General features: G+C 39.7%; 1 protein-coding gene across 3 annotated transcripts in view; it reads left to right on the top strand.

The window, feature by feature from the left end:
• Positions 1-21,298, top strand: part of CD99 (CD99 molecule (Xg blood group)) — a 108,330-nt gene extending 87,032 nt beyond the window's left edge. Inside the window, exons 6-8 of one of the 3 annotated variants that reach the window (XM_081327339.1) lie at positions 1,915-2,025; positions 2,236-2,289; positions 16,628-21,298. In XM_081327339.1, coding sequence (XP_081183465.1) covers positions 1,915-2,025; positions 2,236-2,289; positions 16,628-16,656 — 194 coding nt within the window. In that variant the 3' untranslated portion in view covers positions 16,657-21,298. The remainder of the gene's footprint in view (positions 1-1,914; positions 2,026-2,235; positions 2,290-16,627) is intronic. The other 2 variants (XM_081327340.1, XM_081327338.1) reach the window with 2 other exon arrangements.
• The last annotated feature ends 400 nt before the right edge of the window (positions 21,299-21,698 follow it).

Here is a 21,698-nt window from a genome sequence, read left to right as displayed (position 1 = left end):
AATGTAGGGACCTGCCCAGCAGCCCCCTCAGGAAAGCACAACTCTTGACTCCATGTAGTTAATCAAAAGAACTTTTACTGAGATGTAGTGGTTGCAGTAGAGCCAAGCAGAATCTAACATTCCCACGCAAAGCAACAAACTATTCTTCCCACAATGAAACCCTGATCAGTCCACCAGCAGCCAATACAGTGTCACAAGGTTATTTTGAGAACACCAAAGTACAGGATAGATAGTGGTTCATCTTCAGGGCAAAACAACCTTGGTAGCATGCTGAAACTGGGTGGGAAGGCGATCCCCCTCCCCATTTCCCAAACAAATACAGTGTTACAGCAAAGGTGAAAGTATGCAAAGAATGTCTCCCCAAGTGGACCTCCTCCCCCTCCACCAGAATGGCAGGACACCTGAAAAAGTGGATCTGACGAGAACAAGCTGGATTTTACCCCCAAATGTGATTGTAGCAATCAAGTCTTTGTGTTAACTTCCTACCTGAAGAATGGATTCCAAAGGAAAATGAAAAATGTTTCTGTTTTTCTTAATGTCTCGCTGGCCTACAATACTGTCTGGAGAGAACTCAAACTAATCAAGGTACCTTGTCGTAACTCCATTGCCTTGATTGACAACATGCTGAATAACAGGTTCTTTCAAGTTTTTCACAGAATTCAATAGACATAGATATCTTAAGTTGAATAACAGACAACCACAAGGATCCGTGCTATCCCCTGCTCTTTTTAACTTGTACATCCATGACCTGTCTGAAACTGTTTCATGGAAATTTATTTATGTCGATGATATCAATCTCACAGTCCAAAGAACCAACTTCAGTGATGCCAAGGACATCCTTCCTCAAGTTCTCCAGAAGCTGCATGACTACTTCAAAAAAATCCTGTCTCCAATCAAGCCTAACAAAAACAAAAGTAGCCACATTCCATGTCAGTAACAGGTATGCAAATTACCAGCCTTCAGTGAAATTCCGGAACTGTATTTTACAATGTAATAATTATCCAAAGTACCTGGGCTAACACTGGAGAGATCTGACAACACTTAGAAAAACAGCCATGAAATTGAAAACCTGCAACAATTTACTGAACAGACTGGCTGGAACATCCTGGGGTGCTGATGCTAACACCCTACAAACAACAGCCTTGGCTTTGGTTTATTCCACAGCTGAATATTGTGCCAGCTTGTAGCTTAACAGTGCCTACATCCAAACAGTTGCTGTCCAATTCCGCCATCTCTGAGTATCATCTCTGGCACATTGCATCCCACTCCTGTGCACTGGTTACCAGTACTTAGCAATATTAGAAGACAACAAGCTATCATTCGGTCAAGGATACTGAATAACAAGGCCTTTCTTATCTACCAGGAGAATGCATAGCCCATCATAAGATTGAATTCCTGATATTAAGCTATTCACTTTACATCTACTCAGTTTAACTCTGAGAATGCCTGGAGAGAGTATTAGATACTGTTAATGATCCCTCTACCAAACCATCTGGCTTTGACCTGCCTTGCTTTATCTGGTTGAAATTGAATGGTATTAGGTGTGATGCTGGAAGAAGTGCTTTTGTCCTGGATCAGTGGGGATGGAAAGATTCCCTTTGTTGTGGTGCCAATATGCAAACTATTAAACATATTGGGCAAGATTGCCCATAACGTGCATTCTCAGGTTCCCTAGAAAATTTGCATAAAGCAGTGCAGAGGGAATCGCCTCTGAATTGGACATCCAGTTATAAGGCCACTGCCATACCCCCGTAGAAGTTTTATTTATAATTATGTGGACTGTGTATATACGTTCATTCCTCTTCTGTCATGTTCTCATCATATGCTAAATAACAACAACAACAACAACTATAATTATTATTATTTTGTTGTTATTATTATTATTATTTCTAATTCGGGGAATTCTTTTCACAGATTCTCCAGGCATGCTAGCTGGCATTATTAGTTCTGTTGTAGTGGCAATAGCTGGAGCTATTTCAAGTTTTATAGCATACCAGAAGAAGAAGCTTTGCTTCAAACCAAGTGGTAAGTTACAACAAACTTGACTTGAAACCCCCAAAATTTGGGGTTGTAAGATCTAAAATAATTGCTTTAACTACATTGACATTTGATGATTCCCAGTGTAATTGAAAGCTCACAATTTGAAATAAACTTTGGTTGTAGAATGTTACTCTGTTCAAGGCTGAGCTGAATATGCATAAATATAAGGTATTTTAATTGTGATTGTTTCTACAGATCAAGAAAACATTCCTGTGGAAAGCCCGCAAGGAGCACATGCAGCGCCATCTGGTAAGGTCATAAAGAGCTTTAAAAAATTATATATACACCTTTCTTTACATGAAAAGTAGCTTATATTTGTGATTTTGTGCAGCTGCTCACCTAGGTAGCCATGCCTATAGTGCCCCATTTAAGAAAAACAAAACATGGTTGCTTCAGCCTAAGTGTCTACATTTTATTTTATTGCTAATTTTTGTATTGTAGATTAAATACAGTTAGCTCAGTCAAGAGAACTGACTGGACCAAGACCATTGAAATAAACTCTTTGAAATAGGTGGGATTTGCATGGAACCATTTTAAATTTCTTTGAATTTGATGGTAAATACTAAACATAGATTTAACCAGACATAATTACTACATATAAGACACACATTCATGCTATTACAATTAGGGTTCATTTTGTTTCTTCCACAGAAGACCACAGGAATCTTTTTTTCATTAGTTTGTCACTTTGCAAAGTTTCAGACAATCTTCAATACTCATAGAAAGGTCAGGTTTATATATATATGCATTGTTGTTGTTGCTTACGAAGTCGTGTCCAACCAATCGTGACCCCATGGACAACGTTCCTCCAGGCCTTCCTGTCCTCTACCATCTTCTGGAGTTCATTTAAGCTCACACCTACTGCTTCAGTGACTTCATCCAGCCACCTCTCTGTCGTCTTTTTCTTCTCTTGCCCTCAATCTTTACCAGCATTAGGTTCTTCTCCAGTGAGTCCTTTCTTCCCATTAGGTGGCCAAAGTTTTTGAGTTTCAACTTCAGGATCTGGCCTTCTAAAGAGCAGTCAGGGTTGATCTCCTTGCAGTCCAAGGGACTCACAGGAGTCTCCTCCAGCACCATAATTCAAAGGCCTCAATTCTTTGGCGCTCAGCCTTTCTTATGATCCAACTTTCACAGCCATACATTGCAACTGGGAAGACCATAGCCTTGACTATACACACTTTCGTTGGCAGGGTGATGTCTCTGCTTTTTAGTGTGCTGTCTAGATTTACCATGGCTTTCCTCCCCACGAGCAAGCATCTTTTAATTTCTTTTTTTAAATTGCTTTTATAAAAACATATATTAAAACAAAAAATACATATAAAAAACAAAACATAACATAAACAATACAATCAACAAAAATACAAAAAGTATACTTAACTTCCATTATTCTTAATCTTTCTAATCATTTTCAGGTGACTTCCTCAAGTCCCCCCTATCTGCATTTCATCGTAGATCATCATTAGCAATTTCTATTTCATAATTCTAAATCATATTTAATATCTATCTATATTTAATTTCTTATCATTTAACAATCATTCTTTCATATTATCCTTAATACTAAACATTAAACTCTAAAACTGCAACCTATAAACACTTCCAAGTCCATTTCAAACTAATTAATATGACAATATTTCTTCAAATAGTCCTTAAATTTCTTCCAATCTTCTTCCACCGACTCTTGTCCCTGGTCACGGATTCTCCTAGTCAGCTCGGCGAGTTCCATATAGTCCATCATTTTCATCTGCCATTCTTCCACAGTTGGTATTTCTTATGTCTTCCAATTCTTTGCTATCAAAATTCTCGCCGCTGTTGTGGCATACAGAAAGAGAGTAACATCTTTTTTGGGAATTTCTTTTCCGACTATACCCAATAAGAAGGCTTCTGGTTTCTTAATAAATGTGTTTTTCAACACTTTCTTTAATTCATTATAGAGCTTTTCCCAGAAGTCTTTTACTATGGGGCAAGTCCATCACATGTGCTAAAAGGTTCCTTCTACAGCTTTACATTTCCAGCATTTATTATCATGTGTATGATAAATTTTTATTGATTGATTGATTGATTGATTGATTGATTGATTGATTGATTGATTGATTTTATATACCGCCCTATTCCCAAAGGACTCAGGGCGGTTCACACAGCGAATTAAGACAATACAAAAAGGAAAGTTAAAATAGAATTAAATTAATACTAGCCCACAGAATTAAGACAAAATTAAAATTAAAATTTAAAATTAATTTAATTTAAAACCCCTCAGTCCAGGCCAGACAGTTCAAACAACCAGGTTTTTAGGTCCCGGCGAAACGAGCGAAGGTCGGGGGCAGTCCGAAGTTCCATCGGCAGTTCGTTCCAAAGGGCGGGCGCGCCCTCCCCCTGGGAATCACCTGCCGGCAATCCCTAACTGGCGGAACCCTAAGGAGGCCCTCCCTGTGGGAGCGCACAGGACGGTGGGAAGCTGATGCTGGCAGCAGGTGCTCTCTAAGGTAATCCGGACCTTTGCAAGTTTAACCGGTGTTACATACCACCTATACATCATCTTCATCATATTTTCTTTAAAAAACATTGCATGCTGTAAACACTTTTGTTGGCAGGGTGATGTTTCTGCTTTTTAGTGTGCTGTCTAGATTTACCATGGCTTTCCTCCCCACGAGCAAGCGTCTTTTAATTTCTTGGCTGCAGTCCCCATCTGCGGTGATCTTGGAGCCCAGGAAAATAAAATCTGTCACTACCTCCATTTCTTCCCCATCTATTTGCTAGGAACTGAGAGGGCCGGATGCCATGATCTTGGTTTTCTTAATGTTAAGTTTCAAGCCAACTTTTGTACTCGCCTTCTTCACATGCAACAAGAGGCTCTTTAGTTCCTCTTCACTTTCTGCCATTAGAGTGGTATCATCTGCATATCTTAGGTTGTTGATATTTCTCCCGGCAATCTTAATTCCAACTTTTGATTCATCTAGCCCTGCCTTTATCATGATGTGTTCTGCATATAAGTTAAATAGGCAGGGCAACAGTATACAGCCTTGCCAGACTCCTTTCCCAATTTTGAACCAATCAAACTGGTTCCGTGTCCAGTTCTCACTGTTGCTTCTTGACCCGCATAGAGGTTTCTCAAGAGATAAATAAGATGGAAAGGAAAGTGACTTTGATGGGACAGGAAGATAAAGGTGATATATAAATATAGATAAAAAGACACAAATAAATATAAATATATAGACTGATTGCATGCTATATTCGTGAAATAACTATATTGTTGCGATTGTTGATTGCTAGAATTGGATAGAATTGAAATAATTAGCTAAGGAATTAATCACTTGATTGTTAAAGATATATAAGTATTTGTAAAGAGTGGTATTAATTGAGTAATGTCTTAAGGGTTTGGTTGGATTTATTAATATTATAAGAGCCACAGCAGATTAGAGATAGAGGACAGGGTGGCTGTTAATTTTGATATATCTCCCCCAAATTAGGAAATAGAAAAGGAGGTAGTGGTGGAGGGAGATAGAGGGGGGAAAAGAAGGTGGAAATACCCCATAAAGAGTATTTTTATAAAAATCTGGTTCAATATGACAAGCATACTGAACTTAACAAAGATTAATGCAGGAAAGAGGGAAGTGCCACAGAGGTTAAGGGATGTCTTCAAGCCCTTCTAGTCAGAAGTCCATTGATGACATGCTACAAAGGGAAAGGTCAAATTCCTTTAAAGATTTACAAGCCCTTCTGCAAAATATGCAAGAAGCAATGACTAAGAATCATGAAAAGATGAAGAAAGAGATAGGCCAAGTGAGAAATGATACTGGTAAGCTAAAGCATGGCTTTTCAACCGGTGGTACGCGTACCACTAGTGGTACGCGAGCACCTGGCTGGTGGTACGCGGCGTCGCCTGCCTCCCCACGCTGCCTCCCCCCCACCCCCGCGCTCTGCTCCTTCCCAGCTCACTTGCTTCCGGAAAGCATGCTGCTTGGCAGTGGCCTGCAGGAACCCTACAGAGGGCACGCGCAGGCACAGAGTGAGACCCTGCCCTCCCCAGGGACTTGTGCAGCAACTGGATTGACTTCTGATCGGCGCTTCTTCAGGGCACATGTGGCCGGGAAGGCGTGTCGAAGTCCCAGGTACTGGTAAGACGATTAGCTTGCTCCTTCCCCATCGCCCGCCAGTCCCGTGAGAGCCCTGCACGAGCGTCTCGCCAGCCGCCGAACCCTGCCTGTCGAGCAGGAGTGGCCATGCCCTGCTTGCCCTTGGCCGCCTCCGCGGGTGCTGCTCTAATGCGGAGAGGGCGAGGCTGGTCCCCGTTTGGCCCGCCATCCCCGGGAGAGCCCCGCACGAGTGCCTTGCCAGCCGCCGAACACTGCCTTTTGAGCAGGAGCGGCTGTCGAGCCCCGGGCTTGACAATCAACTGGGTTGGGGAGAGGGAATCCGTGCAGCAACCCAGCTACCTGGCCTGCCAGCTGCTCATTGTTCCGCCAATCAGCTGGGAGGCTGAGACTCTGGATTTGAGCCGCTGACAGAGCACACCACAGGGAAGACGTGCCAAAGCTCGCCCCGGAGCCTCTGCTGCCGGAAGCCTACTTGCAAAAAGCAGGACAGGCGGCAGCAGCTGCTCACAACGCCGGGCAAGAGCAAGCAGGGCAAGGCTGCTATGAAGCCCCGGGCTCGAGAATCAACTGGTTGTGAAGGGGGAATCCATGCAGCAACCCGGCTACCTGGCCTGCCAGCCGCTTGTTGCTCCGCCGATCAGCTGGGAGGCTGAGACTCCGGATTTGAGCTGCCAACAAAGCACAGCGCAGGGAAGACGCAGCAAAGGCAGCTGCTCATTGCTCTGCCGATCAGCTGGTTTGCTGTGCGGATTCCTCCCCACACATCCACCAAGTTGATTGTGGAGCCTGGGGCTTGATAGCAGCCTTGCCCTGCTTGCTTTTAGCTAGCGCTGTAAGCAGCCGCCGCCGCCCGCCCCACTTTTTGCAAGCAGGCTTCCAGCAGTGGGAGGCTCCGCCTGCTTGCTTTTGCTCTGTTTGCTTTTGGGCAGCGCCGTGAGCAGCCGCCGCTGCCCACCCCGCTTTTTGCAAGTCCTGTTATGCCGCCGCCGCAGGCTTCCGGCAGTGGGAGGCTCCGGGACAAGCTTTGGTGTGTCTTCCTTGCGCTGCACTCTGTCTGTGGGGGCTGCCTTGGGAAATGTGGAAGTGCAGTTGTGGTCCGGGAGAGTCAACCGCTCCGAGCCCTGTTTGGCCGGCTTTGTGCCTCCGTCCCCCAAGAGCAGCTGATTGTGATTTGCTGCCGTGTGCTTCCCCGAGTGCGCCTCAGCCCCAGATCTCCCCCCACCGGGGACTCCGGATGCGTCTGCAGAAGGCAGCTGGGCGAAGGGTGCTTTGGCGTGTCTTCCATCCATCCCGTGTGAAGGACGCCTTCCTGCCCCATGGTCCACAGCAGCATTGTTGGCATGCATGGATAGACTGTGAGCGAATGCGAGGTGTATATGTTGATGGAATAAAGCTTATTAAATGAGCTAGCAACCTCCGAGTATCGTTGATAGATCTTCCCTAACTTTCCTTGGGTGCTTCATAAAGAGTTAAGTGGGCATCAGGTTTCTTGGTAAAAATGGATTAGGAAGGAAGGAAGGAAGGAAGGAAGGAAGGAAGGAAGGAAGGAAGGAAGGAAGGAAGGAAGGAAGGAAGGAAGGAAGGAAGGAAAGAAATGACAGTGGGAGGGAGGGAAGGAGGAAAGGACAAAGAGGGAGGGAAGGAAGAAATGAAGGAACGAAGGAAGGAAGGGACAATGGGAGAGAGGGAGAGAAAGGGAGAGAAATAGAGAGAGAGAAAGGGAGGGGAGAGAAAAAGAGGGAGAGAGAGAAATAGAGGGAGAGAAAGAGGGAGGAGGAAGAGAGAAAGAAGGAGAGAAAGGGAGGGAGGGACAGAGAGAAATAGAGGGACAGAGAAAGAGAGGGAAGAGAGAGGGAGAGAGATTAAATTAGTAATATGGTGGTTAAGTGCTTGTCACAAGGTTGCAAAAGGCGATCACATGACCCTGGAACAATGTGACCATCATAAATACGAATTGGTTGCCAAGCATCTGAATATAAATCACATGACCCTGGGGATGCTGCAATGGTCATAGATGTGAAAAATGGTCACAAGTCACTTTTTTCAGTGCCGTCGTAACTTTGAACAGTCACTAAGTGAATTGTTTTTTCTTTTTCTTTTTTTTTTGGTCAAGTTTTTGACACCTTGCTGAGTGACTGGTGGTACTCGGACATTGCCTTATCCTAAAAGTGGTACAATGGGTGAAAAGGTTGAAAAGCCCTGAGCTAAAGGCAAAAATACAAGTGATTGATGGTAAATTTGAGGGGATCCAACAACAATTAATAAAAAATGAGCAAAAATTACAGGAAATGGAAGTAAGAATGGAGAAGGAGAAGAAGAAAGTAGAGGACTTAAGTGAAACACTAATCTGGGGGAACAGACAGCTTGAAACAACAGTGATCTTCCTGGAAGCAGAGAAAGCCACCCACTATCTGCGCTTTCAAAACGTTAAGGAAAAAAAAGGTGAAGACCTGCTGGACATGATGGCGTATTTAATGGCGAAAGCACTAGGCATAGGAAAAGATGAAATGTTGGCGGAAATAGATGAGACGTATAGGGTCCAAACTAATTATGCGAGGAGACATAATCTTCCGAAAGAAGTACATGTGAGATTGGTTAAAAAATCGATCCGGGATGAATTACTACATAGATCAAGAGAGGAGCTGCTAGACTATGGAGGACAACAAATAACAATTCTCAAACAAATACCTAAAAGAATGAGGGATTTAAGACGAGGCTACCAATTTTTGACATCGAAATTGATTAGATATAATGTGAACTTTAGATGGCTAACTCCAGAAGGCATTCTAGTCACATGGCAACATAGAAGGTATAGATTAGAGTCGATAGACAAGGCCAAAGATATTTATTTATTTATTTATTTATTTATTTATTTATTTATTTATTTATTTATTTATTTATTTATTTATTTATTTATTTGATTTATATACCGCCCTTCTCCTGAAGGACTCAGGGCGGTGTACAGGGCAATAAAATAAGAATACATTAGTTAAATAATTTTAAAACCCAAATCCATCAGGCCAGGCCGGCTTGTTCGAATAGATAAGTTTTTAGATCACGCCGGAAGGAGCGAAGGTCGGGGGCCATCCGGAGTTTAGCTGGTAAGCGGTTCCAAAGGATTGGTGCACCCACCGAGAATGCTCTCCCCCTGGGGGTCACCAGCTGACATTCTCTGACCGGTGGTACCCTGAGGAGGCCCTCTCTGTGGGAACGTACAGGACGGAGGGACGTTGACGCCGGCAGTAGGTGCTCCCGTAGGTAATCCGGACCCATGCCATGTAGGGCTTTGTATGTCATCACCAGCACCTTGAATTTCACTCGGAAGGCAACTGGAAGCCAGTGCAGCTCACGGAGCAGAGGTGTAATATGGGAGTATCGGGAGACCCCCAAAAGAACTCATGCAGCTGCACTCTGTACCAGCTATAAGCTCCAGTTTAACAATGAAGATGAAGTAGAAGACCAAGATGGAGGGGACATAAGAGAAAGGGATGCAAGAAAGATGGCTATAGTAGGGAAGGTACTAGGAATAGAGGATAGAGGAAATAAATCTGGAGAGACTACAGAGAAATATGAAGGCAGAGACAAAGAAATGAGAGATCCGCACAACGAGAAGCACAAGACCCAGATATAAGTAAACTAAAGGGAGATGAATGCAGGATTTTGTCACTGAATATTAATGGTTTAAACTTGCCAATGAAAAGATGGAAAATCTTTAATAAACTTATTCATCAAAAATTAGATATAATTGCAATTCAGGAAGTTCATATAAAAGAACAACAAAAATACCTGTTAGATCAACCAAAATTAGGAAATATATTTCTATCATTAGATCAACAAAAAAAGAGGAGGGTTGTATTATATGTGAATGAGAAATTGGTAGCTAAACAAATTTATAAAGATAGAGAAGGTAGAATATTGATAGTTGAGGTAGAAATAAACCATAGGAAAGTAGTGATTGCAGAAATATATGCCCTGAATGGAAACCAAGAACAGTTTTTTAAAAAGTTACACAATAAGATATGTGATATAGACTACGATGAGATCTGTGTGCTAGGAGACTTCAATGCTATTATTGATAATAATTTGGACTACAAGGTTAATAAGACCAGGAAAAGGAAAAGAAGAACACTACCAAGATCCTTTTTCAAATTGGCCAAAGATCTAAATATCCAGGACATATGGAGAGAAAGGAATCGTGAGGCTAGACAGTATACATATTATTCTAATCGACATAGTTCGTGGTCTAGGATTGACATGGTGTGGATGTCAAGTGAAATTAACTCTGAAGTCAAAGACGTGTGCATAGAGACAAGCACCTGGGCAGACCACAACCCTGTGAAATTTAGCTGGAAAGGGTCCAAAAAAACATCTAGATGCAAAGATCAATATTAAAAGAAGATGACTTCAGATTAAAGATGGAGAGAGAATTGGACTTCTTGTTTAAAGAAAATAAAGCTAAAGACACCTCTATCCAAAATCATTGGGACACAGCTAAGGCTATTATGAGAGGAGTAGTTATAGCATACATGGCGAAAAAGACTAAGGAGAAAAATCAACAGAAAATGTTAGAAGGGGAATACAAAAGATTAGAAACAATACTCTAACAAGAACCACAAAAAAGAATGTAAAACAACAAATGGATTTAATTAAACATAAACTTAACATCTTATAAAAAGAAAAATTAGCACAACAGATAAGATGTATAAAACAGAACATTTTCAAAAATGCAAACAAACCTGGTCGATGGCTTGCACACAAATTAAAAAAAACAAAAGGAGAAAAGTTGGATTAGTAAATTACGAGATGACAAAGGGAGAATACACTATCAAGAAGAGGAGAAAAAAATTATAGCCCAGGAATTTTATGAGGAAGATAGCCAGGAAAATGAGGAGAAAGCAGAGGAATGTTTCAAAAAAGCAACACTAACACTAATTTCCACTAAAGTTACAGTGGAAATTAAAAATATGTTAAACGAAGAAATTAGGATGTCAGAGGTGATAATGGCCATTAACAACAAAAAAAAACAAAGCATCGGGTCCTGACGGCCTCCCAATAGAAATTTATAAGGAACAACAAAACATTTTAGGACAACCTTTATTGGATGTGTTTAACACAGTCCTGGATGAAGCAAAAACCCCAAAGTCATGGTCAAAGGCGAATATTGTCCTGATTCCAAAAGATAACACCAGACCATATATCAATTCAAAACTATAGACCAATATCTTTACTTAATTCTGACGATGATGATGATGATAACTTTATTGTCACTTTGAATGTACACCAATCGGCATACATCAAAATGAAATTTCGTTGCATACAGCTCTCAAAGGGTCACCACCTCCGATATATACTCCTTGTTTGGGGCCCGCTCAAATTTCACATTGTCCATTTTAGTCTCTAGGGGGTGAATGATGGCAAACAGGACAGATGGAAATGGGGCTCCATGTGGATTAGCCCTCAAGTTAGCTTGTATTCTGACAACCTCACCTTCTTTCCTTTTTCTGATCCTGACTCTTCCACCCTTTCCTTAAAGAGGCCTTGCTTCTTTTCGCCCCTGGAGCACGCTGCTGCCACCGCCACCAACTCCTCCAAAAGCCTCTCTCTCTTCCTCTGGGCCTGCCGACAGCCTCATCCAGTTCCTTCGCTCCATAAGCTCCAGGTCCTCGCCTCCTCTGGAAACAGCCCTGATTTGCAATAGAATCCATCACTGGGCCAGCAGTCAGAACTTGCTGCTGGTAGAACAAATTCAAACAGCGCCAACGACTTTTAAGATATTCACAACAATTATAGCTCAGCGATTAAAAAGGTTTTTTAATAATTTTATACATGTGGACCAGAATGGATTTCTAGACAAAAGACAAACTAAACACAACATTAGGATAATATTGGACACCCTAGAATATTATGAAATACATAGTGGACAACAAATGGCGTTATTATTCCTAGATGCCCAGAAGGCTTTTGATAACGTTAAGTGGCCATTTATATATCAACAAGTTAGGTATATGGATATTTGTGAAAAATTTATAAATATAATAAGGGCAATATATACTAATCAGGAAGCTAAAATAATAATAAATGGAGAAGCAACCAGGAAATTTCAAATACAAAAAGGAACACGACAAGGATGTCCTTTATCCCCATTACTATTTATACTGATGCTAGAGGTCCTAACGAGGATAATTAGGAACGAACCACATATAAAAGAATTAGAAATTAAAAAAGAAATTTTTAACCTTCACGCATTTGCAGACGATTTGGTCTTTATTATGGAGGATACACAACAATCGGGACCGAAACTGTTGGAAGAATTAGATAAATATGGAGAAGTTGCTGGGCTGAAAATAAACAAGGGTAAAACTAAAATGATTGTTAAAAATATGACGAATAAACAGAAAGAAAACTTGGCTAGGATTATGGATATACAAATAGTTAAGAAGATAAAATATCTAGGAATTACTATTACGGCCAGATGCACTTCAATCAAAGAAGACAATTATGACAAAATAGTGAAACAAATAAAAGAAAACCTGGAAAGATGGGGAAATTTGAGCCTTTCATTGTCATAAAAATGAATGTATTACTTAAAATCCTATTCCTTGTCCAAAATATTCCTATACAACTTGATCAAAAAATTTTGGGGAACCTGAACAAATTGACATTAAATTGTATATGGCAAGGGAAAAACCCAAGGATTAAAATGAAACATCTGCAGGATGTTAAAGAAAATGGGGGTTTTGGACTACCAGACTGGGAAACATATTATCATGCAGCAGCGTTAACTTGGATTAGAGAATGGATAATTTTAAAGAATAAAAGATTATTAACTCTAGAAGGCCATGATCTGCAGTTAGGCTGACATGCATTCCTATGGAATGAGAAGCAAGGGTTATATCAACATTTTCAAAACTCGGATTAGACAAGCGCTACTTAAAATTTGGAATAAAATTAGAAAACAAAATTATGTTAAAGTACCAGTCTGGTTGTCCACCCTTGAAGCGATAGTCTACCCAAATTTGCTTAATTTGGAAAACAGTACTCCATATAAAGATATTATGAATGAAATGGGAGAACTGAAATCTAGACAGGAACTAGAACAACAAGGGATAAAATGGTGGGCTTACCTACAGATACAAACACGATATGGGAAAGATAAGAAAGAGTGGGGGATAAATATTCAAGAAACTGCATTGGATAAAATTTTATTGGGGCCAGATGAGAAACAAATAAGGAAATTGTATAGTTTGCTATTGGGGTACAAAATGTTTGAGGAACAAGTTAAAGAACCAATGCTGATATGGGCTAAAAATTTGGGATATGGCATAGATTGTGATATCTGGCAAACTCTCTGGGATAGAAATAAAAAGATAACGCTGGCCTCAGCTTATAAAGAAAATTTATATAAAATGTTTTATCGGTGGCATCTCCCCCCAGCATGATTAGCCAAAATGTACAAGACAATATCCCCTAGCTGTTGGAAGTGTTCCAAAGAACATGTTTGGTGGTCCTGTAATAAGACACAAAAGTATTGGCAAAGGATTCGGACATAGCTAGAGGAAATATTAGGTCAGAGAGTCGAATGTCGACCAGAATTTTTCCTGCTTGGCATAACAAAAGAGAAACATAGCAAAGAAGAGTTATATTTAATAATACGTATCATCACAGCAGCGAGAATGACGTTCGCCCAGAAATGGAAAAACAGTGAAATACCGGAAAAGAGTGAAATGATAAGTAAAATTTGGGCGTGTGCAGAAATGGACAAGTTAACTTTGGAAATTAAAAATAAAGACCAGTCAGATTACTACAAAATTTGGAATAAGTTTTACTCATGGTAGGATCAGAAAGGAAGGTCACAACAGAAACACACAGGATGCTGATTTCACATATTATTAGAATAAGGTGGTTGATAAGATTGAATATTCTATAACTGTATATAAATGATATGTACATAAAGTGTATATATGTATATAAAACACAAAAATGATGTAATGACAAGAAGGATTGTCAGACCGTTAACACCTTGTCCAAAGTTTTAAATAATAAAATTTGTTTAAAAGAAAAAAAAAAGAGATAAACAAGATGGACTGGTACTCCCATCTCTTTAAGAACTTGCCACAGTTTGTTGTGATCCACACAATCAAATGCTTTAGCATAGTCAATGAAGCAGAAGTAGATGTTTTTCTGAAACTCCCTAGCTTTCTCCATGATCCAGCGTATGTTGGCAATTTGATCTCTAGTTCCTCTGCCTCTTCGAAATCCTGCCTGTACTTCTGGTAGTTCTCGATCCACATACTGCTGGAGTCTAGCTTGTAGGATTTTAAGCATAACTTTACTAGCATGTGAAATGAGTGCAATGGTGCGATAGTTTGAACATTCTTTGGCTCTGCCTTTCTTTGGAATTGGAATGTAAACTGATCTTTTCCAATCCTGTGGCCACTGTTGAGTTTTCCAAATTTGCTGTCAAATTGAGTGTAGCACTTTTACTGTATCGTCTTTTAAGATTTTGAATCACTCAGCTGGAATACTGTTACCTCCACTAGCTTTGTTGTTACTCAGCTTTCCTAAGGCCCACTTCACTTCACATTCTAGGATGTCTGGCTTGAGGTCAGTGACCACCTCATCGTAGTTATCAGGGATGTTAAGCTCGTTCTTGTATAGTTCTTCTGTGTAATTTTGCCACCTCTTCTTAATCTCTTCTGTCTCTGTTAGGTCCCTGCCATTTTAGTTCGCTGATTCCTAAGATGTCGATGTTCAGTCTTGTCATCTCTTATTTGACCATGTCCAGGTTTCCTTGATTCATAGATCTTATGTTCCAGGTTCCTGTGGAGAAAAATTCTTTACAGCTTCAGACTTTCCTTTCACCACCAGATACATCCACACCTGAGCGTCCTTTCGGCTTTGGTCCAGTCCCTTCATTCTTTCTGGTGCTACTAGTACTAGCCCTCTGCTCTTCCCCAGGTAGCATATTGGACGCCTTCCAACCTGAGGGGCTCATCTTCCACCATCATATCTTTTTGCCTTTTGATACTGTCCATGGGGTTTTCATGGCAAAGATACTGGAGTGGGTTGCCATTTCCTTCTCCAGCGGATCACATTTTGTCAGAACTCTCTGCTATGACCTGTCCGTCTTGGGTGGCCCTGCATGGCATAGCTCATAGCCTCATTGAATTACGCAAGCTCCTTCACCACGACAAAGCAGTAATCCATGAAGGGGATATATATGCATACTTGTCCTTTATCATTTTATCTTTACTTATAGCTTTTCTCTAGCATATTAATTTTTTTTTCTAATGTTGTTTTCAGTGTTTAATCAGAATCCTGAAATCTAAGAATTCTGATATATGTCAGAAATTAGGAAATATAAGTCATTTTAGGATTTTTTTTTTAATGAAGAAAATTTCCAAAATAAAAGGAATAATTTTAATAGAACTGGGATGATGATAATAATAATAAACCTTTATTGTCAAAGTACAACATGTGTACATTGAGATTAGCTGAGCTTCCCCCCGTTCTCTCTCTCCCCAACACACAGTGATGAAGCCCAAGCGGTTATATTTAATATAAAGAAAAGAGAGGCAAAGCTGCCATTTCTGTCTTGACTTTTTGTTTACTTTTTAACTTAAAAATAAGGTAAGTACCAACCACTATCCTCTTCATTTACAACTTGCAAAGACTTGCAAAGACCCTTTAAAGGAAAGTGAGTGAGAGACTTTGGAAATATTTTAAAACCCATCTGGTTGAGGAACAAAGGAAGAGAGTGAAAACCTTAGACGAGCATTTGCTCTTTCTTTAAATACTTTCTTAGGACAATCTGTTTAAATCTGGTAAGAACCAAATGCATTTAGTGATGCTTACTTCCAAGTGTGTTCAGGATTACAACTTTAACTGGAAAAATTAATACGTAATTATATATACAATTATAAATTGGCTATGGGTGAAATGAGTCAGAAACTTGACAGTATGTGTCAAATGTGCTTTTTCAAGAGGTAACTGGACTTTCTTGTGCTTCTTTGAAGATCTTTTGTTCTCTTCCAAGAAGCTTCTTCAGCTCTGACTGGATGGTGGGGAATGGAAGGATTTGTATTCCTTGCATTTTTTTAGAGAGTTGTTGAAGCCACTTGGAGGTTTATTTATGTCTTCAAGATCACCTGAGTGTTGCAAATGGGTATGGAGCCTTCTTGGAATCACTGAAACGACTGTGTTGTAGACTGGTGTTAGATGATGTCATATCCCTCCCCTTCTATTGAGAGAGGGTTGTTCAAGATGTCAAAATTGACTATACCCCATAAATCTTACCACAGTTGACCTTGAGGACACAGATAAACCTCCAAGTGGCCTCAACAACTCTTTAAAACAATGCAGGAGGTTTTTAAGTATTATATTTAGCATGAGCTATAACAACTTTCAGTTGTGGCCTATATGTTTTTCATTTTCTGTCTGTTCAGGTAGTATAGTAGCAGAGAATATAACTTTTCTCATTATTTTTCCCCTTTTAGTTCAACATACACTTTTGCAGAGACAGTAACAGAATTTGATACGAAGAGAAGACCAGAAACTGGATTTATAGCCTGCATAATTCCCCGAAGGAGCAACGCAATGAAATTGCAAAGTAGATCTTTAAAATAGGCCTGTTGAAACATCTTTAGAAAGGGAGTGTGATGTTTTTAACCAATGAAAAATATTTTCCTCCACCATTTACCCTTTGAAGTTCAATTATATGCAGGGTGATTATTGTTTTAAAACATATTTTTATGGCATTTGTTTTTTTTTTCTCTTTTCGATATTTTTTTAGCAAGAACCTTGAAAAGGGAGATAGGTGTACTTGTAAAATACCTTCAGGCAGGTTGTTCACTAAGGAAAGGTATATTGATTATAGATATCTCTGTGAAGTACAGTTTGTCTTTACATACTGATGCATATCACACCATATGGATAAGGCCAGCTATTTAGATATTGGGGCAAAGCACAAGTTTGCTCTTACCAGATGAGTAGCTCTTAATACAGTACAATTGCTCACTTCATAATTGAAGTTACGTGTTATAAATATGTATGAATCGACTTAGGGCTAAGTCCCCTTGTCCCTGAATCTCTAGTTTATAAATTTTTGAATAAACCTTTTTGCTTCTACATGTTCTTGATCACATTTAAAAAATTGGACATGGAGTAAATGCCTTATCTGATTAGCAAACCTTTTAAAATTTTATCATTGTGTACAAGTACATAGGAATTAAAGGCATTAAAAATCTAATTTGCCTTAAGTTTTGACTCAAAAATAATCTTAAAATAATCCTTATCTTGAACATGTTTGCATCTGAAGATTTATTACTTGTGTGTAGTAAGGCTATATTTCTGAGCTGCATGATGATGGAAATAAATATGATTTTATAGAACCCTATAGGCTATACAATACTTCCTTGAAATGGAATCCAAAACACTTTATAGCCTTAAGATGAATCTATCATTTTTACATCAAGTTTGCTTAGGGTTAGTGTGGGAAATGTTTGATATGCCATCCTGGTTCCTATTACCAATATCTGCCATTGGTAGCCCTTAATTAAATGTGAGGACATTGCCAAGGTATATAGTAGCTTTGGTTCTTAGGCCAATGATGACCAAATATGATATGGATATGGATCCTGGATTTCAATGACATGCTATGTGCAACAATTATATTGGGACACAGCCTCCTCCCCCTTACACTGTCAGTTCAACAAGGAACCTCTTGGTATTGGGAAGTTAAGATTTTGGAGAAGTGATGGGAGAAACTCAGTGAGCTAAGCTTGCTTAGGGTTAGCATTCTGACTGGGAAATTTGGGGAGTTGAACTCCACGTATCTTAAAGTTGCCAAGTTTGAAAAACGTTGGTCAAAATTAACTTCCAATTCTGTGATTTTTTTAAGAATGATAAAATTGCACTATAATAATTCAGAGCTACCACAAAATTTTGATGACATTATTTTGAGGGAGCTACTTTGGAGAAATCATACGCAGTGGATGCTACTTGGCCATTTTAAAGTAACTTGTCGGAGCTGTTTACTGTTCCTTTCAGAGGGGGGAATAAAGGTGAGGAGCAGGCACATTCCTTGCTGAACTAAACTAAAATAAGCATTTGAACTAGTCCATAATTAGATCTTCTTTTGCCCTTTATTCCATAATAAAGTAACTTTTCAGTAATGGAGTTGCTGCTTAAAACTATTTAAAACTGCATGTGCCTCTATTTAAGAATTTACCTTACAGTTCAAAAGTGCCCTACTAGTTCTGTGCCTTGCATTTCACAAAGACGTATTTGTGCAATATTTTTCAAAAAATAGACAATAAACTTCAGTTGTGGATGCCTTATGTACAATATCTTGAAGTGCCAATATATGAATTGAGTAGGAATATGAGCTGAGTGTTTTATATTGTTTCATTAAAAGGAGGTTTGAAAATGGTCACTGAGACCATGTAAACTGAGTTAAATATCCTACTATAATTTAAATTGGTGATAAACTGAAAACAAAAATGAGGGTATCATGTTATTTAAGGGGAACTCTTATTTCAAGTTAAGCATCTTGCCAAAGTGAATTAAGTAAATGTTGGCATAATCTGATATGTGTATTCATAGCCTTCTAGAAATGAATATCAGGCCAACTTCCAATTTAAATTAGATGCAGGTTAGCTGCATAAGTGATGCTGGATTTCTAAGTTGCCCTTTGCACTTCAATAAATGAAATATCAGTTTTCTGTCATGTGAATCTAGCATACATTCAACACCAAATCTTAATAAATTCAGCAAGAACCTACATTTTAAAGAAAAATGTGTGCATGAATTAGATGATTGCAATTAGCAATTACAATATTTTTATATACCGTGTTTCCTCGAAAATAAGACCTGGTCTTATTTATTTATTTGCCTCCAAAAGAGGCACCAGGTCTTATTTTGGTGGGATGTCTTTTCCACTCACCTCACAGCAGCAGTACCGACAGGCCCGCCCAGCCAGCCCACTTCTTCTGCAACTGAAGGAGCAGCTTCATTCTGCAGCTGAGAATGGAACGCTGGCCTGCATTTCGCAATTAGAGGCCTTCTGGAAGGGCCTCTGCAGCTGAGAACTGAGCTACCGATTAAATCCATTAAAATCCATTCAATCTGGTGAGGCATCCATGGGAGGCCTGGCTGCAATGGTAAGATCTACCCACCCTCACCCTAGCTTGATTTTTAGGCATACACTTTGCCCTAAAACTGGGGCTTATTTTGGGGGTAGGGCTTATATTACGCCCACCCCCAAAAATCAACCTAGGACTTATTTTCGGGGCAGGTCTTTCTTTCGGGGAAACACATTAATCCTTATTTTGTGAACCTGGACTGATGCAAAAAATAATTGCTATTGATAAAGATATTTACATGTGTTACTGAACAGAAGGACTAATTCAAATCATAAATACACTGAACTACTTGTGGCAAACTAAGCATGGTTTATTGAATGGGCTGTCTTCATCTATTTGTTCTTCCTCACCCACCAGTGAGTGCAGAATTTAAATCAACAAATCAAGACATCTGTGAACTATTGAGGATGAGAAGAACCAGCAGATGTAATAACAATACTTTAGCCAGGAGTTCTCATGTTATTCCATTGTGTCCACACTTTGTTATATAAATAATGAGAACATGTTTGGAATATGCATTTAATAGAGTATCCTATACATTTTTTAAAAATGGAATAAATTTTCACATAGTACTTTACAGACTATTCCATGTAAATGTGCATGTGCAGAAGTGGCTGCTGTTCTGCATGTATTTGGATGTAAATACCATTGAAATAGATGGTATTGTTCTTTGGAAAAAATGCATATGATTAGGCCATTAATCTCTTTAAAGCAAATCATTACCATGTGTTGACAATATGATTCATGTACACTATATGAAATATATAATTCAATATGTTTAATTTTTAAATAGATTTATGGTTCTTTAGATTACGAGAATCTCTAAATATTTGGTAATTAAAACTTGTCATTTGTTTTTAATAAAGAAATCTAAAATTATTGTTTGCCTGATTATTTTGAGAAAATGTCATTGCAGGATAGAATTTTCTATTTTTAGAAGAGGATTTGAGATCTAGATCAAGTAGAAGTGGTTTATGAAATATGAACATTTGTTTTTTGACCAGATAGGTACCTGGATTCATTTTGATGAAAAGATCAAAGGCAGATAATGGAATATCCAGCACAAACATATTCCAAGATAAACACAGGGTAATTCAGATAGATTCAAGTCAAATATATTTGTATAAATGCAGCTACATTAACACAATATGTTTCTTCTAGGAATGCTATATTGAACAACTTTGAACAATATTTTGTTTACAGCAATGATTCCTTTGAGAAATTAGAAAATGGTATTACTTCTCAAATGTATTCACAGTTAGAGGATTGTGAAGGCTAAGCAATCCAAGACAAAGCAAGATATTTATTTTTCATTTGATCATCAGTTCAAGGAAATCCTCTTATAGAAGATAAATCAATGCCATTTGACAAAGTAATTTTTGCAACAAAATGTAATGATGTATGCAAAAAAGCTAATTATATGACGATGCTTCAAATTTAGAGCTTCCAGAAAAGGAATACAAGATGGCAGCAAAGGCTTGGAACTTTCTTTACCTCTATAGCTATTTAGTGGTCTAGGTTTCTGCAGTTCAGGTGTAGTAGCCCTACTAAATTGTGCAGTTTATAAATCATGGAAACTTGGTTCATGTTTGTGCTATAAATACAAGTAGTCCTTGACATACGACCATAATTGAACCCAAAATTTCTGTTGCTCAGCAAGATGGTTGTTGGGTCAGTTTTGCCCCATTTTATGACCTAGCCACAGTTCTTAGCTGAATCACTACAGTTGTTAAGTTGGTAACACAGTTGTTAAGTGACTGGCTTCCCCGCTGACTTCGCTTTCAGAAGATCACAAAAGGTATCACATACCCTGGGACACCAATCATCATAAATACATGCCACTTGCAAGCATCCAAATTTTGATTATGTGACCATGGAAATACTGCAATGGTCATAAATGGTGGTTTCGGGGTGGGGTATCATCAGTACGCTGATGATACCCAACTTTTTCTTTCCACCCCGAACCAACCCAGCGATGCCCTCGCCGTGATGTCCTGGTGCCTGGAGGCGGTCCAGGTCTGGATGGGGAGAAACAGGCTTCGTCTCAATCCTGCCAAGACTGAGTGGCTGTGCATATCGGCATCTCGGGTCAACCAGACTATTCCATCTCTAACGATGGGGGGTGAGGTGTTACCCCCCGTTGATAGGGCTCGCAACTTGGGCATCCTCCTGGATTCACGACTCAATTTTGAAGACCATATAGGAGCCGTGACCAGGGGGGCTTTTGCCCAGGTTCGCCTGGTGCACCAGTTGCAACCCTATCTGGACCGAGATGCCCTACGCACAGTCACTCATGCGCTCGTGACCTCCCGTTTAGACTACTGTAACGCTCTCTACATGAGGCTGCCCTTGAGGACCACTCGGAGGCTTCAGCTGGTGCAGAATGCGGCCGCGCGAGTTGTGATGGGGGTTTCCCGATACTCCC

Source organism: Vipera berus (genome assembly GCF_964194415.1).
Source record: "Vipera berus genome assembly, chromosome: 4".
In the NCBI taxonomy this organism is placed as follows: Eukaryota; Metazoa; Chordata; class Lepidosauria; order Squamata; family Viperidae; genus Vipera; species Vipera berus.
Note: the sequence above shows the minus strand (reverse complement) of the source record. Positions and strands in the feature narration are given on the sequence as shown.